Consider the following 19,255-nt stretch of genomic DNA (forward strand, 5'->3'; position numbering starts at 1 on the left):
AAATTTTATCGTCAATATAGGCTGAACCGGTATTTTCAGTATCAAACCCTCTAGAAGTAGTAGCCAAATTTACAGGGTCTTCGAAAAATATTAAAAAAAAATCCTTAGTAATATTCATTGAGTCTATTTTATAAATTCCACGCTTAGTGATAGTCCTGGACCGGTAGTTTCAGTATCAAATATTCTAGAAGTAGCGATTAATGTAAAAATTTAGTCTTTACAAAAAAAATTAAAATAAGCTTAGTGATAGTCCTTGAGTCTATTAAAAAAAGCTTAGTGATAGCCCTTGAGTCTATTAAAAAAATCCACGCTTAGTGAAAAATTAAAATAAGCTTAGTGATAGTCCTTGAGTCTATTAAAAAAAGCTTAGTGATAGCCCTTGAGTCTATTAAAAAAATCCACGCTTAGTGATAGCCCTTGAGTCTATTAAAAAAATCCACGCTTAGTGATAGTCTTTGAGTCTATTTAAAAAAATCCACGCTTAGTCTATTTTTAAAAAATCCAAGCTTAGTCTATTTAAAAAAAATCCACGCTTAGTCTATTTAAAAAAAAAATCCACGCTTAGTCTATTTTTAAAAAATCCACGCTTAGTCTATTTAAAAAAATCCACGCTTAGTGATAGTCCTGCATCTATTTTTAAAAAAAATCCACGCTTAGTGATAGTCCTTGAGTCTATTTTAAAAAAATCACGCTAATGATAGTCCTTGATTCTATTAAAAATATCCACGATTAGTGATAGTGACTCCTAATAATAGACATTAAAAAATAATTTTAAAGATCCACTCCTAATAATAGACATTAAAAAAATACTTTTAAAAATCCACGTTTATTAGAAGTAATTGAAATATTTTTTACAAATTTCACCCCACAAATCCACACCCTTATATTTATTATATATATTTTTTTATTTAATTTTTAAATTCAAATCAAGCTAATTATAAACTGCATAATTTACAGTTTGAATATCATACACTGCCTCACTACACCAACAGTGTTGCATTTTTAGTAGCAACACAAAACGAAAAAGTACCCACATACAACAACACTGTATTTAGGGTGTTGTTTTTCTTCTTCACTCTTTTGACATTTCACGACGCTGCTGAGTCTTAATTTTCTTTTGAGCGCAACGAAACATTCCAAAACTATACACTTTTTATTAATGTTTTTCCAATAAAAATTAGTGATTATTTATTTAAATAAATAGAAACAACAAACGACGAAAGAAAATGCATAATTTTCGTAAACAACAATCGACAGATACCACCGATAATGGAGTGGAAAAGAATGATTACCCTCGTGCCACAAGTGAGTCAAGAGTCAAGCCAGCCCCCATTGAATTTTGTTTGTGTAAATGTGGCTGCGGCGCCGACAGCAAATGAAAACAAAACAATTTAGGGAGTGACACTATATTTAGAAGACATCTTTAAGGCAATTGGAAAATGGGAACATTCTTGGTATTTTGATCTAAAAAAGTGAACCATCCTTCCCTCTTCCAACAAGTGGTTTTATATATTTTGTCGTTTTTCTTTAATTACTAAATGTGTTTTTATCTTCTTTCTCTATTTCAGATGGTGTGGTCTTTGGAGCCATAATAACCTTTGTTGGTTATTTCTTTATGATGATGTCGTTCTGTTCACCCTATTGGATTGAATCGTACGAGGAGACACTAAGCAGCTTTAAGAATATGGGCTTGTGGCAATATTGTTTTAAAGACTTCACATATCCCAACTACCAAATACCACGTAAATTTAATGGTTGCCACAACATTTTCAGCTATGTAAGTTATATATTTTATTACAGCACGTTTATTTTGTTTTAGAATTAGATTAGGTCATAGCGGTTAGAATTTAAGTTAATTGGATTAATTACGTCAAATGTCGTTCCCTATTGAATGTCCTAGTTAATGGAATTTTAATTATAGATTACACCACATTGTAGTTGTGATGATAGTGTGTCCAAAGTTTAAGCAAGTAAAGTAATTTAGACTAGAATGGAAATGACAGGGATTAGGAACTTAAAAAATTTGAAGAAGTGAAGTGTAGTATAACTATAATCAGTATGTTGTGTAATGTTTTGAAAATATGTTATGGCTGTTATATTTTTTATGTGTGAAAATATCCATCCTAGCACAAATCGATGTAGTACTATAGTGTACAAGAGTTTCTAATGTGCTTTTATTGTACGCCAGCGGCAATGGACTTCGTAATGAAATTATAATTTGGTTTCCTTCAAAAGTTAAGGATATAAACTTACAGAGAAGACTGCAGTTACTTCAACATGAACTTGAATTATCTATGTTATGGCAATATTTTCTAGGAGTACGACTAAATTACCGTTTACATATTTGATATCAGCTATCAATTTGTCGTATGCTACCCACATAGTTCTCGAAACCTGAAAAGAAGACAAAATGGAAGAATAATGTTTTCAGAATGAGTGAACTTTAAGGGCAGATTTAACTTCAGTCACATGCCCGACATAAGCATGAATTATACCTATGTATAATTACCCAGTTATTTATGTTTTTGTATTGTTTTTCTGTTTTGGGAGCAGCATATGCCGGATTCCTTTAGTTCGTGCCGAGATCGAACATATCCCCGGTCAGTTTCGGGGAGATGTAATGGGTGCACTTCAGGAAATATTTCGGTTTGACTCAATTGCTAGACTACAGCGAACGCAACGTCCACGACGTAATCTTCTTCGGAGTACGAAACTTCACCGCAGTTTCTTCAACAGCAGCTCTAACACCGCACGTTGCTGTTCCTACTCCTGATAGTGCATCATTTCTGAAATTTAATTACAACAGTTTTCAAGGAAAAATAGATAGTATGGATAGTGGCGTTCATGAATCAGACGAATATCTTGGTTACAGTGGTGCAGGAAACCAATCTCAAAGAAAAGTGGTTGCAACGATTTGAAAAAGGATTGCGCCTGAAGTGAAGGTGGGGGCCTAGCATTCCTTATGCCCCACTCTGTTCAATACAAACCTATCTCGCTTGAACTAGACTCTAGTGACCGATACATTGAATATATAGGGGTAGCAGTGTAATGTGGTACTGCGGAAGTAAAGGTGCTAAACGTGTATATACAGCTGATTAATAGCTGCGAACCGCGTTGTTTGCCTAACAGAGGCTTTCTATTGGAGGACAATAACCGTCTACTCACCTGAGTTTTGGCATTCCTTCCTACGTAATGACTAGAAGAGACCGTGCTGCCAAAGAAAATTGATAGTTCCACGTTCTGCGCGGTAAATGATGATGCCCCCACCAGAATAAGGGGAGAGTGTAACCGTTCGCCAGACAAATACATTGTGTAACTTGGTCTTATAAATAACGTCAACTGTCAGACCGTAATTTCTCTTTGGTCGTCCAATTTTATCACCTCTGAACGCCGCGCTTTCCTTAACCTAGGAAAGCCAACTGTCAAGGATTCAGATAGTTCAACAATCAATGCTTCAGAAAACGTTCCATTAAATTCCGGGACAACATTGCAGCTGCAACCGCAAGATTTATACCTGCTGGTCGAATATCTCAGATGAGACCTAATTTCACAGCAGAGGCAATTGGTCTAGCAAATGAGAGTGATGAGCTCCGTCGAGAATAAATGTTAGAGAATCAGAAGAGTTGTAACATGGGAACCGAGTAAACCGTGGGCAATGGTTAAGCTGTCTCGGACCTTGTTAAGAAGGGTGATAAGTCCTCAGTCACATTGAACGAAGAAATTGTTACTGATCCGAAGAGATACGCAAGATATTTTAACCGACAGGTAGTCGAGCATCACGAGAGCGATGGGGCGAAGAGTAATACGTCGTATAAGATCTCTTCCTGTCGTGGAGGTACCACCACAGTTTGCATGTGTCATCCCTAGCGCAGTCATCTAATGCTTTGAGCCCTGGCGGAATATCGATGGTTATGATGGAACAGCTGGACGAGGTCGGAGTTGATTATCTGACAAAATCGATTCACACCTTACAAGGAACCTTTTTTGTCATGTCCAAAACCCCGTATTTATAGGACTCTCATTTTGTGTCACTCAGAGAGGGTGTCCAAACAAGTACGTCATTAATGGAGATAGAGCGACCGATTGTCTGTACGTCCCTTTTCTCCCAGGAAATGTCTTATAATTATCTTAAGACCAAAATAGTCGGCTTAGATTGTTGTATAAGTCTATTCCAATGATCTTTTTTTCAGATGCATCCTAATTTGATATAATTTTGCCATTAAAAATCCGACCATCTTAGATTATGACTCAAAGAGTATTTCTAATTAATAAAATGTTTATTTAATTTGTTTATTTAAAATAATTTTATTTTGAAATTTTATAAATATTATTTTCTTAATTTATTTCAGGAATACTATGTAATTCGTGAATGGCTTCTACCCGGCTGGTTGATGGCTGTACAAGCATTTGTTACATTATCATTCATTATTGTTTTCATAATATTGGTTATATTGGCGTTAACAATTATTCGTCTACCATTGAAATTTGTTTTGCAATATGAATGGTTATTGGTTCGCATCTCCTATTTTGGAACAACAATATCATGTAAGTTTATTTCGATAATATTCTATTAAAATTTAAAATAAAATTCTTACTCTTCATTACAGCTGTCTTCATGTTCTTGGCCGTTTGTATATTTGGCGGCTGTGCCTATCGTCGTGACTGGCTAATGTATCCGAAATTTAATGTACTCGGCTGGTCATATGCCTTGGCTGTTGTCACATTCATTCTGTTGGGCATGGCTGCATTGATCTTCCATCGCGAAGCGCGTGAGGCCTACGAAATGCGCGGTGAACAAAAGAATTTGGTAATGCAAATGGAAATGCAGGAGCCGGGTTATCACGCTGACCGTCATCATCATAGTACATCAAGAAGTCTGCATGGTTATATATAGGCAGGAGGAAGACAAGTCAATACTTTCATTGTCTATATTTTCTGACTTACTTATCAGCAGCATACATTCCATAATTAGCATTTGTTTGTCAATGTTTATGTTTAGCTTATATATTTTGTTTATTTTATTGACAAAACTCGAAACTAATATTCGAATCTCATGTTTTGTTCTTATAACAACAAGAAACAACAGTTTTATACAAACCGTCCAATTTATTTTATACATTACATTATTAACATCAACAACAACAAAAACAATACCTACAAAAAAGTGCCTTAGTATTGTAGTTGAAACATATATTTTAAACTGCAACACCTTTTGTTGGCGCAATACAACAACATATCGTATTTGTATTTACCACACAAAAATATATAACTTTTTTATATAATCCGTCCACAATATTATTTGGCATTCTCGAATAAGTTTTTAATTTTTTACAATATCTTCGATTTTTTTATACAATAATAAATAATAATTATACACTTTTATGTCGTAATTGTACCAAAAAAATATCAAAATTTTTTCTTTCGATTACTTAAAGGTAGGTAAATGGGAAAATATTAAATATTTTCTAGTTTTTTTTAATAAAAGATTTTTTGATTTGGACGATGAAAACCTATGCATATTGATTTCTAGTCTTTGGCAGCGTATCTAAAATCTTATGAGCGACAATAGTGGAAGGCCAAAAAATTTCGTTTTATTTAAAAAATATTCATCTTTCGATTTGACTGAAATTCAAATCGGACATTCCATTCGCTTGATATTGAATTTATAAATATTGACAATTTTGACATTCCTATATGAAAGTGTCCCTTTGCGGGGGAGATACCAGAAGGAGTGGATCAATGAGTCTCATTTTCGGTTTTGATCTAGGCTAGGTAAAGATAATAGGTTTAGCAATGTTTGGGGAAAATTATAATAATCAGCATAATTTTGACCATTTTGTGGGGGAGGTACCAGAAGGAGTGGACCGATATTCCCATTTATTAACTTAGACTAAGTTTGGAGGAAATATTAAGATGTACAAAATGTGGATGAACTCAGTTACACCCTTTGAGAGTTATAGTGCGCACCAGCCGGCCAGACTGACAGAAATTTGTAAATCGAGTCCAAATTGTCTGAAACGGATTTGGTCCAAAGATATATGGGATCTAATATCAATATTTCCATGGGGCACAATTTCACCATATCATTATCCATCGCGTTGAGGGTATAAAAATACCGAATATTCGCATTTACCCTTATATGAGGCCTGTACCAAAACGTTGACCTATATACCATTTTCAATACCAAAACATCCTAGGAGTAGTCAAAATTTAGTATGTGCAACACTTCATAGTTCTATTTTAAATATTGGAAGCACTATCGAGATGTTAACAGACAGAAGGACGGATTGCTAAATCGACATATAATTTTATTCTGAACAAGAATTTATACGCTTTGTGGGGTCCCCGGTGCACATGACAGATTTTATATACACTCCAACGTATGGTAGAGGCTGTAGAAAGCAAATTTTCCCAAACATCGCCAATTTCCAGCAATTGAAAGTCAAGACAACATCTTTTCATATTTACATGAATTTATTATTAGTTGTGCACACTTTTCCTTATAAAATCTACAGAATCTCCTCTAACCACTGGAGAAAGTTTCATGAAAATACATCCATTATTTTCTGAGTTATAGCCATTTGAAGTTGACCTTGTGTCAAAATATTGCAGCTACGCGATTCTGTTTGCCTATTACCTCAAATGGGAAAAATGAAGAATTTGCATTTGATAAAAACCCAGAATAATGCGGCTGGCTGTGTTGCCAGATCGTGTGCTTGTGCCATATGTAAGTTAGAGAAATATATTTTTAGCATACTTTCAGGCGCTTCAATTCAATAGATTACATTTAAAATATCAATGCAGTGGGTTTTTAATGTAACGCCTAAAAGTATGCTCAGAATTTGTAAACTAACAAACATCAAAAACACAAATGGGGGCTACACACACACTCACAGCTATTTGCATGGATTTTTCGGTTTTTGTCAACTAGCAATTTCGGCATTTGTGGTATTAGGCAAACAGAATCGTGTAGCCGCTATATTTTTACTCGGGGTCAACTTCAAATGGCTATAACTCCGTAACGAATGGATATATTTGCATGAAACTTTCACTAAGGGGTGGGGGAAATTCTGTAGTTTCTATCTATTTCAATAAAATAAACATTATAGTAATGCGAACTTAGAAATTTATGGAAATTCAAAAAATTGTTGTATTGAAGCTAAGCAACTGGAAATTAATGAATTTTAGGTAAATATTGATTTTTTTGACGACGCATTAGGCATTATATATCAACTTTCCGTGATCGTTTCGAACTCAAGTAAACATAAATGGTGTTTGAATAAACATTTCAAAATCGTATAATTATTAGCAGCAAATCAACGTCATATCATAACAACAATACTTATGTAGGGTGTAGACAACATTTGCTAATCTTACCGATAAAGAGTTAACGCCAACAAAAAGGGGAATACCTACCTAGCCCCTTTTAGAAAATCCCATCCCATTTCATCATATGAATCAGAAAATTATAACTTTTCACGGGCTTCAATTCTCCAAAGAGCATTTCTCTCTCGCCGCTCCAAAAGCGAGAAGAACAAATACCAAGATAAGATTTCAATGTGTTCTTGGTTGATATACGACGAGGATGTTCAACCATTGATTAGTTTTCGAACCTTATCATATCAATATTCTGGCATCTGGTGGCAAAACAAAAAAAAAAACCAAACCAATATTTAACGTTTACTGATTGGAACCATTAGTCTAAAATCGAAAAGCAAAGTATACTGTTCGGTTGCTCAAACGAAGAAAAAAGCGATATTTATTGGTGTGCAATAAATTTTGAAATATTTCGGAAAACAAATCGCAAAATCGAATAAACAAATAAAATGTGGAAATTTGTCAATTTATGCATTTTACTGTGCGGAATAAGTATGTGAAGGTTTCAGTGTGATAAGTGACATACATACGTAGTATAATTTTAAATTGAAGAAATATTAATTGCGTGAATGGATTCTAAGATAACAAATTTCTCTTTAAAAATTATTTTTTAGAAATCGCAAAATAATACGTACATTAGAGGAATATAAAATGAAATCATTGTGGCATTTGATATAATTTTAGATAAGTAAAAAATGTGAAAATCGGCCCAACATGCATATTTTTGGGACAAAAACATGTTTGAGTTGGAAGTCCGAAAATTGTGAAATTGTCGGTGTCAAATAATGTCTTCGGTTCGCCATTGATATTTTTAGAACATATTACCTTGAAACCCCGGTTAGAAAATTTAAAATTTTCAATATTTAACTTACCTTAAAATAAGTCGTGCTTTAGTAATTCTCGATTTCAAATTTCGACGGTTTTCAATGCGCAATGAACATAAATTTGACTCCAAGGGAGAAAAGTTCTCGCACATCGGTATCCAAATTCAGGAATGTTTAAATCTCTACACTAAACATTTGTAGACATGAGAATAGGTGAAACGTATAGTGTGTCTCTACTTACTTCTTAGCTGGTTTGTTACAAAATATTTGTTCTATAAGCCGAGCTTAAAAAAGATTTCGAGGCGCATCGATCTTGTGGACAGCTTTTCCAATTTGAAATACCATGTTCCGAGATGTTGTCTCCCACTTGATCTATCCATCGAATTAGTGGCTTTTCCCTTCTATATAATACATCAGTTGGCTCGCTTTTATATGTCTTTTGAGCTGGGACATCCTCAACCATCCTCACAACATGGCCTAGCCAACGTAGACGCTGCAGCTCGATAAGTCTGGCTATGTGGATGTTCGAGAATAGATGGTCGACGCAGATCGGCCCATAGATCATTCGGATAATTTTTCTCTTAAACACTTCAAGAGCTGCTCACCTGCTTGTGCAAGTATCCATGCTTCTGATCCATACAACAGCAAGGGTAGTATCAGCGTCTTGTAGAGTGTGAGTTTGGTCTGGCGAGAGGTGGCCTTTTTTCTGAATTGCTTACTTATACCATAGTAGCATCTGTTGGCCAACACTCCGAATTTCAAAACTGATGTCTTTAGTTTTATTTATGGCGGTACCAAGGTATATAAAATCGTTGACTACCTCGAAGCTGTAGTTCTCAAGTTCCACAGTTGGTCCGAGTCTACTGGACGTCTTGCGTGTTGATACCATCAGCTTGATCTTCCCGCCATTTACTGCCAGTCCTGCTTTGGCACACTCCTTCTCAATTAGTTCAAAGGTGGCTGTTACCGCTTTCCTTTTCCAGCAGGATGTTAAAAAGATCACACGACAAACTGTCACATTGTCTGAATCCTCGTTCGGTATAAAGGGCTCCGGTATGTATTTTTCGACTTTAACTGCAGACTAAAGTTATCCTGCATAGCCCTATTTATTTTGCAGGAATGTCGAACATAGACATGGCTTTAAACACGGATAGGACTGTCGAATACGGCTTTATAGTCGACCAATCGGTGGAATGTGTCGATGCTTTTTCGTAGGAAGTTTTCAGGATCTGGCGCAGAGTGAAAATCTGGTCAATGGTGGATTTGCCAGGGTTGAATCCGCATTGGTATGGTCCAATAATGTCATTGAGCATTGGCTTCAGTCGTTCACACAGCACGCTGGATGGCACTTTATATGCCATGGGAAGGAAACTTATTCCTCTTTGGTTGGCACATATTGTCTTGTTTCCTTTTTTGTGCATGGGGCACATGATGCAAAATTGAACTAATCAGCTGGTGTAAGCTCCTGAACAGGATCTGACCACCGGTCTTGAATAGTTCGGTATAGGTTGAACAGATCAGGAGAAATTGTCCAACCTTGCTCCATGTTTCACTCTGGTTGTTTGGCAGCGGTAATTTCCACTCTATGGTACAATACAATTACCCGAGGTTTGAATCACAGCAAATCTTGCTGTCCATATAATAATGGTGTGTGTTCTTAAATCATTGGTGTGGTTTACGACCCTTCCCTTTTTTTAATTCATACAATTATAATTAATTTTGTATTTTTTCCGATTAATTATGAATCATATACATATGTATATACTGACACATACTTATGGAGATTCCAATGTCATTTCATGGTAATGAAATATTTTTTTGAAACTAAGGTATTATTAATTGATGTTTAATAATCAATCGTATCGTCAAAACAAAACGAAATTCTTTTCATCATTGTCGTTATCATCGAAACATTTTCAGATAAAATGTCTGAATCATTTCTTGTTTATAGTACAATAAAAACAGAACATTTACATAGATAATGGTGTGCATTAGGGAGGATTGGGTTTTATTGATACGAAAACCGCATAAAATTCTTTGATTTTTACCCAACAAACCTATAAGTATATATTATGCATGAAAAATGCGTAAGAAAATATTGAAAAAGATTATAGTAGAAAAATCAAAACGGAACTCTCGAAATATGCTTACTCAGACCATAGTAGCATCTGTTGACCGACACTATTCTTCTCCGGATTTCAAAGCTGATGTTATTAGTTTTGTTTATGGCGGTACCTAGGTATATAAAATCTTTCACCAGCTCGAAGCTGTAATTTTCAAGTTCCACAGTTGGTCCGAGTCTACTGGACGTCTTGCGCGTTGATACCATCAGCTTGGTCTTCTCGCCATTTACTGCCAGTCCCACTTTGGCATTCGTTCAAAGGGGTATCGAAGGGATCCGAGAGGTCCTTTCCTACTTTAACTGCTGATCTTGTGCCAGTTTTAGTTATCCTGCATTGCTGTATTAGTTTCGCAGGAATGTCGAACGCAACCATGGCATTAAACATCTCTGAGCGGATTGGGCTGTCGAATGCGGCTTTGTAGTCGACAAATAGGTCGATTGCAGAGTGAAAATCTGGTCAATGGTGAATTTGCCAGGTCTGAAGCCGCATTGATACGATCAAATAATATCATTGACCATTGGCTTCAGTCGTTCATACAGCTAATATCGTCATGTGCCCTTTTTTGTGTACGGGACACAGGATGCTGAGGTTACAATTATTGGACATGCATTCCTCTAGCCAGGCATTCCTTTAGCCTCAGCACGCTGTCTGTATCTGTCACCAGGTTTCCTTCTTCATCTCTACAGGAGAATGTGCCTGCCTTGGTTTTGGTGTTTTACTCGTTGGTAATATTTCCGGACTTCGTTATGTCTCCTCTACATCTCGATTCTTTTTTCTGAAAATACGTTTCTCCTTTTCTCCCGATAATTCTCTCTCTCGCAATACGTGTTGCTACTGCCAGCAGGGTTACGCTGCGTTTTTCATACCAGTAGCATCAGAAATGGCCTGTCAGAAACAATGACGTAAATGACATACATTTCCGACGTATAAAACATACGTCAGAAACGTCGGAAACCTACCCAAATCCATTAGGTTTTTGACAAAATGGCCATTTCCATTAATCAATTCGGAAATTACGCATGCTTTACTCAAATTAGTATAAAATTTAAAAATTTTCTTCTCAAAAAAATTTAGACATTTTTTTCAGTTCTAGGAATGTATAGTCAGATATATGTATATAAAAATAATATATTTTCTTGAAAATAATTGTATATGCTGATAATATTGAAATAAATGACGTTTAATACATTTATTACATTTCATACAGGTATATGACCTTTTCGACGTTTACACCTTTTTGACAGTCGAAAACCTAAAAATTCGTCACACAGTCCATCCCTGAGTAGCATTACGACACTCCTGATCTTGATGGTGGTTTTTGGTACCCAATTGTTGCCTTTGCTGCAGTTTGTAGGAATTTGGCAATTTGCCATTGTGCTTCTATATTATTATCGAGACAAGGAGTGCTTTCGTCAAGCAGGTGGGTAAGTTGAGCGGAGTAGGCTTCTGCTACCTGCTGTGTTTGCCGTTTTTCGACGTCGAGTTTCGGTGTTGTGTTATTCCCAACATTGCTGCTACATTAAGACGAGTGCGAACCTTGGCTACTACAAGGTTGTTGAAAATTATTTCTTAATGGTCCAGTGATTTCCCCAGAAATTGAACACAGTCTCAATACGGGGGCTTGTTAAACTTTATTTACAGCACTTCAAACTTATCAACCTGAGGGGACAACGTTACTGACTGAGCTTATACTTAAGAACTGAGACGATCGGTAACAACTGAGACGGTCGTTAACAACTGAGACAATACTTAACAATTGAGACCACAATTCTCTGTTACAATTTATTTTATTTACGCGTTGCTTATTCTAGATTATTCTGATGATTACTTATGTCAATATCAATCTCTATTCAAAGTAACCATAAATTACTTATACATCATATTGTAATTGATAAACTTAGGGATCACTAAATAAGATAAAATATATGTGTTGCCAATTGCATAATTCACAATATTTAACAATGGTAGTGGTCCGAATGGATATTCACTCCACTGAATGTATGCCTTCCGCCTATCACAACATTATCGATTTGATCGGGAGAAATCCAGGTGTCCTTGTGTATATCAAGATGCTGCTAACTACCATATTTTTGCTCCCGCGAAATCAATCAACTCCATGCGATTGTCAGATGTTTCTTCATCCGCTTTTATACGGATTATAGCAATTCGCTCATGTACTAGTGTGAATCTGTAGACGAGGTATTTTATTCTCCTGTTAACCATAAATCCGCAGCTAAATTCATGTCTTGTTTCATGGCAGCTATAATACAGTGCACAATCGTCTGATTTATTTACTACTGTCCATTTCCATGGCATTTCCTGTAAGGCAATAATAATACTCAGTACGGTTTGATGTACGCCCATGTGTTACAATCGATCGTGTGGTTTTCGCAGACAAGACAATTCCAAAAAAAAAACTCTTCCACTTGAGCAAATTAGGACGGTCAAATCCGAGTCTAGAGCCTACGATCCATATATCTTCTTAAGAAATGCTTACAAGTCTCTCATGAAATATTTATACCACTTGTCAAATGTTTTTACGATACAATATTTTATACCTATGTATATGAAATTAACAAAAATCCAACTTAATATTTCATTTTACTTCTTCTTTTAGCTTTATTCTTTATCTCATCAACATTGGCTGACCCTCGTATTATCAATGGCACCCAAGCTGTGGCGGGTAACACTAAATATGTGGTCTCTATACGATTGAAACGTTATGAAAGTAGTTTTGGCAGTGGTCATATCTGTGGTGGATCCCTGATTGGTCCTAATAAAGTGCTAACAGCTGCACATTGTCTATACAAGTAAGTGGCGATGACGAAAGATCTCTGCTTTTTCGGCACAGACAGTGTGATAATCAATTTTATTATTTATGTTTTTGGATTGTCACCTTTTCGTAATTACATTGTAATAAATATAGTTTTTTGACACCAAAACATATAACCTTCATTTCTTTCCCTCTCCTCTCTCGTCTCTCTCTCTCTCTCTCTCCCCTTTGTAGTAGTGAGAAAAAACGTTATCGCAAACCAAACGAATTTGTTGTTGTCTTGGGTGCCTTGAATCGTTTTGAACGTGTCAATGGCACAATTGTTTCCGATGTCAAATCGATTGCCTATATGAACACCTTCAGCATGGATACAATGCGCGATGACGTTGGTTTGATGTTTTTGAAAACTGGTTTACCGGCAAATAAGACCCATTTGACAGTGGAACCGATTAAACTTGCCAATGCGTCAACACCAACGGGTGTGGTGTGTCAGGTATCGGGTTGGGGTAAAACGGAAAGGGTAAGCTAAAATAAATCAAAGTAAAAAAAATCTTATCATTAAAAGTTCTCTTCTGTAAATGTTTAGGGTTCCCTATCGCCAATTCTGCTCACGGCCAATGTCACAACCATATCGAAAACGGTGTGTTCCATTTCCTATAACAATGGCATTTTGAATGGTATGTTATGTGCGGGTCATCTTCGTGGTGGCACTGATTCATGTCAAGGTGATTCTGGTGGTCCACTGGTTTACAATAACACTCTAGTGGGTGTGGTGTCATGGGGTTCAGGTTGTGCCCAACCTGGTTTTCCGGGTAAGACATTAATTTATATAAATATTAGTGATTTCTATTTAATATTGGTTTATATATTTTGTAGGTGTCTATGCCGATGTCCAGTATTACTATAAATGGATTATGGAACGCAATGCAGCTATGGGCCGATCTTTAAGCATATTTAGCATAATTTTAGCTGTAGTATTAGGATTTGTAAATTGTTTATAATTTAATTAGACGTTTAAGATAAAATATACTCAATAATTTATTAATGATAAGGTTTTTATTGACTTATAATAACTATTACCTGAAGTGTTATTCGTCTCCAAAATCATATCCATCCAACTTCCTTGAAGATAACTGCAATATATCTATATTTTGATATTTGTTCCACCTGTTACTCCTGTGACGAGCATAGCGCTTCTACAAAGCATTACTATCGTCCCCATCGTTAATCATTTCATTATTTGTATTTTATCTAAGTAGATAAATGGACTGATATTGTCTGTTCTATGTGATGACATGATGACATCTATAGTTCATAGAAACAACGCCTCCTTCAATTTTGTGCAATGGTTTGAGTCCTTGCTTGTTAAGTATTGCCATTTTCCTCTTGGTGGCGCTAGCCACTAAGTAGATGATTGGTCTGTTATTGTCTGTTCTCAGTGATGAGTGATGTCATCTATCGTAGCATAGAAAAACGCCTCCTTGAATTTTGTACACTGGTTGGCTTTCTTGCTTGTTAAGTGTTGTCATTTTCCTCTTGGTGTCGCTAGCTCCAGCTATTTTGTGTTATATCCATGTGTTTATGTCGAGATTGGTTATTACAACATTATTTACAAATATTAAAAAATCACGTTTGAAAAAAAATCTTCATCGCTAAGATTCGAACCCTTTGGTTTGTTAACTGGTACTCTATCCACTGCACATAATTGTTTTGAAATAGAACTCAAATATCTACACGATTATCTACATTTAGAAGGTGTTGCATTTTCCAAAAGTTGAAAAATCTTTTATACACCCAAATATTCAATATGTTTGAGAATTATAGGTCCATCGTTCAACCTATACCACATCTTTGCACAAAACATACTTATATATTTTTTCTTTCAAAATAATATAGAATATAGACAGAATTAGTCAGTTGGTCCGGATGCAGATAAGATTACAAATTAAAAACGAAATATCGATTTTTTTAATAACACTACCTTGAACTTCGTTTGAAAGAGATGATCTTATCATCGATATGTCAACAATCATTGGTGCATGATTAAAAACGTGCATCTTATTTGAGTAAAAATTATACTGATACCAAAATTCAGAGACTTTCTTTTGTCTGAATTAAACAAAAGATATTTTCACATAATAAAAATTTAAACTATATAGTGGGATGAGGTCAAATATGAATAGGGCGCTGATGGAATCTTTAGAGTAATGCTGAAACAGCGGGATGAGCCAGGAGTCGAATATCAGAATAAGTCATTTCTTAATTATCATTCACATCTTTCCCGAAACCGGATGGCTTCCCCGTTAAGGAAGCCAGGTAAGGAGGCAGAAAATGTGAATCGTGCAAGTCAAACTTATACACTGTCGTATAGAACGATATTGGTAGCGCTTGACCTATCAATCGTGCCATATTGTTTAAGGACATCGAGAACACTTCCCTCCGATCATGTTTTAAACTTCGGATAATCAATTATATGTCTGAACATCAGTCGTACGTGGAGTTTCGGATCAAGAAGTCCAAATGCTTATAGTGAAACTGGGAGCTCTCCATAATTCCTGTTTTCAACTTTCCTGCATTCGGAATCTGATGAATGTTTGCTCAGCATGATGTGCACACGTTACATTCTTTTAATTCTCCCAAAAGCATCGTCTATAAAAGGAATCGGTCTGTACTTCAACTATAATGGACAGATATACACAGGTCGATCGATAGATAGATATATCTTACAAACTCTTGTAGTGTCAAAAATAGGAAAAGAGCAAAAGAGCAGAGCTAAAAAAGGGCCAGGATGAACCGTAGAAACAAGAGCGCCCTGCAAACTGTTATCTGTAAGGATGAGCCTGACATTCAGTTCACTTTTCGGAAGCGGGGAAGAGGATTAGGTGTCCGGTAGAATAAACAAATGCCCCCCAACTGATACAGAGAGATACAATATGTGATTTCGATGATGGCCTCCTTAAGATTTGATTCGGCATTTTCGTCCTGAAACTGAAAAGCCCATGAAGTTATATGCTGAGAAATTAGCCACCAAGGAAACCTGTGAAGTTAGAATATAATTAAGGAAGGAAATAAAAATTTCGTTTTTTATTTTGAACTCATTGTGAAATATTTGCGGAACTTCTTTAGGTTGAATATTTATACTTCTATGGGTAGAAGAGCCAACATAGGGGTTATTAAAGTAGATCACGTGATATAGGTTTTTAGAAGATATTTTTATGGCTAGAATATCCTATACCCATACAGCGAGTATAACTGTAGCGGGTCTTTTAAAGCTAGAAGAACCTGTACAGGTCTTCAATAGTATGAAGACCCGATATGGGTCCTTTATAGTGGTAAAACCCTATACTACAGGGACTTTTTTATATATTCTTTAGCTACAAAAACTACAATTATTCAATAGATAGAAGTTTTGATTCAAGTCCTCTATAGCTATTCTCCAACTAGAAGAATCTACATAGGACTTCAACAGCCCCGACTGGGGTCTTCTGCCACGAAAAACATCAACTGGGGGCAGAAAATTGGCTCTAGTATTAATAAACGAGCGGGATCGTTTGTAAAATCCGCGAATCCCAAAAAGAACCAACCGGACAGCACGTAAGTCGAAGATTGTCATTTTATGAGAACCTAATCAGGAAGCACCGCAGAGACAAGCCCTGTTACGCTAGGAGAACCACAAGGAGGTTTTGGATGCGGTTAACAACAAGATCGTGGATTATCTACTGCAAGAAGGATACCCTGTCTATCTGTGAGTTTACACGGGAATATTTAATGCTAGAAAACATGCGGAAACTGGTAGGTAGAATTGTGTGACAATTAAAGTCAATGTAATGAGGATGAATGTTTTTTCTCAACTTCAAAAATTAAGAGTCCTAGCCAGAGAATGAGCAGCAATATTAGAACAGCATACCCGAAGTTTTTGGTCTATACAACAATACACTGCTGGAGAATAAGAGCGAAAAATATACAACAGGCGAAGAAGTACGAAGTCATGCACAGGGAGATGGGACTTGGGATGTGGTAGCAAAATAACAACAAAACACATGCTCGAAGTCTTTGGTCTAAAAAACAATACACTCCTGGTGCGGTAGGCATAGACATGTCTTCGATGGCAAATTTGGTCAAGATTAAGAGTAAAGTGTTCTACTTGACCAACGCAGTCTTCTTCGGGATTGGAAAGGTCATGCTCGTAGAAGATTAAGCCAATACAGTGAGGGAGAAACACCCAATAAGAAATGTTAGAGAGTCGAAGAGAAGATCTTCTACTCCCAAGAAACCCCGAAACCGAAGTCACCCGGAGAGGAATTAATTGAAGTAAGACGGCAATATTGGTTCTGATTGAATAAAATAATAAAATATCGTATACACATAGGCTAATCCAGGAACCATAGACTGTTAAAATAAAGTCTCTGGACTAAACCATATAAACCGAATAATATAGCACAGGCTACAATCTGAGAGAAATCGATTAAGATAATCCAAAAACACCTTCATCGGAGTGAGATGGCAACAATGATTTTGATGGAAAAAATATTTAATGATAATACATGGCATAATTATACAAGGTAGTCGCATGCAACCATATGTTTTCAATTTTTTCATAAATTTGCCTTTGACAGTATTTCAAAATTTAAAATTGATAGATGAGTTCCAAATTAAAAATGGTTGGTACCTTCTGTAATTATGCCATGTGATAATATAAAAATCGGACTTAACCAAGAAATAGGGATTGGTAGAAATTGAATCTCTGTATTAAACCGATAATGTTATGGCAATATACAAAAATCGGACTTTTTAATACCAACCATAAAAACCTCCATCGGAGTGAGAAAGCAGCAGTTATTCTGATGGACAAAATAATAAAAATTAATATACATATCATATCTCTAGATTAGATCACATAAACTAGCAACCAACTACTACCAATAATATGCAAACACGGGTTATAAAAATCCGGTAACATAGCTTAATTCGAGATATTTCTTTATTCCTCCCAATCGTATATTAAAAAATTGTACAATTAATAATTAGTAAACAAATATATATTTATATTTTTATACTGATTACAAATACAAAATATCTACATAGTTTATTAACAAACATTCAATTATAAAAATCATTGAGCATTATTTTATAATATACGTAGGTTATTTATGTTTGTTTGATTACACTGTGCAGCACTAAAATCTTGAACCAATCGAGACCCCCAAAATCTTGAAGCTTGTGATGGTGGAAGAAAATCCCTAGCTGGGTTTTGCATTATTAGCTAAGTTTTTTTTTTAAATTAATTTTTAAAATATTCGACTGGGGGTGGATTTTAGCACAATTTTCGAATAATACTATATCTATATCTCGTAAACTATTCGAAATATTGCTTTTCTCTCTTAAGCAATATTTTTCCTCTTAATTAGATCTAAAAATTTTCTTTTGAGATAAAAGCAATAAAACAACACCATCATACTGAAAATAGCACAACTGCAAGAAAATTAAAATTTCGACTTACTTTTTCCATGTTTAATTTTTACTTCAATTTTGTACCTATTTATTGAAAAAAGCATAGCAATTTTAATTTCAATAAACATACAATTGGGAGTGAATTTCTTTGGTTCATTTTGATGAATTTGTGAGGCTATAACTATGTGAAGGAGTCAACCAATGAAATCGGGGTTTTAAGAAGAGTTGTTTGATCTATCTTTTTGTCATATATTTTTTGTCCGAGTCAGTAGCAGTTTCTGAAATAAGTGTGAAAAACATGGAAAAAGTATGTCTAAATTTTAATTTTTTTTGAAGTTGTGCTATTCTCAGTATGATGTTGTTGTTTTATTGATTTTATCTCAAGAGAAAATTTGTAGACCTAATTAAGAGGAAAAATATTGCTTAAGAGAGAAAAGCAATATTTCGAATAGTTCACGAGATATAGACTCAATAATAAGTACGTATTATTCGAAAATTGTGCTAAAATCCGCCCCAGTCGAATATTTTAAAAATTAATTTAAAAGAAATCCTTAGCTAATAAAGCAAAACCCAGCTAGGGATTTTCTTCCACCATCACAAGCTTCAAGATTTTGGGGGTCTCGATTGGTTCAAGATTTTAAAGTTGAAAAATGTGTCACTGTGTTATTATAATTTTTTTGTTAAAAAGCATGACAAACAAACACACA

The 19,255-nt window shown here is 35.3% G+C and overlaps 2 protein-coding genes across 2 annotated transcripts; both read left to right on the forward strand.

The window, feature by feature from the left end:
* Positions 1 to 1,210: 1,210 nt before the first annotated feature.
* On the forward strand, positions 1,211 to 4,908 carry LOC133333342 (uncharacterized). Its single transcript, XM_061541656.1, has 4 exons — positions 1,211 to 1,305; positions 1,569 to 1,777; positions 4,350 to 4,545; positions 4,608 to 4,908. Exons 1-4 carry the CDS (start codon positions 1,227 to 1,229, stop codon positions 4,892 to 4,894), a joined length of 771 nt encoding a protein of 256 aa, XP_061397640.1. The 5' UTR covers positions 1,211 to 1,226; the 3' UTR covers positions 4,895 to 4,908.
* A 1,743-nt stretch (positions 4,909 to 6,651) lies between these two features.
* LOC133333349 (trypsin eta-like) lies at positions 6,652 to 14,098 on the forward strand. Its single transcript, XM_061541662.1, has 5 exons — positions 6,652 to 6,727; positions 12,942 to 13,134; positions 13,332 to 13,617; positions 13,684 to 13,909; positions 13,974 to 14,098. The coding sequence occupies exons 1-5, from the start codon at positions 6,652 to 6,654 to the stop codon at positions 14,096 to 14,098; spliced, it is 906 nt and encodes a 301-aa protein (XP_061397646.1).
* The last annotated feature ends 5,157 nt before the right edge of the window (positions 14,099 to 19,255 follow it).

Source organism: Musca vetustissima, unplaced genomic scaffold (genome assembly GCF_032173495.1).
Source record: "Musca vetustissima isolate MV318-11 ecotype Yass unplaced genomic scaffold, APGP_CSIRO_Mvet_v1 utg109262, whole genome shotgun sequence".
Classification (NCBI taxonomy): Eukaryota; Metazoa; Arthropoda; class Insecta; order Diptera; family Muscidae; genus Musca; species Musca vetustissima.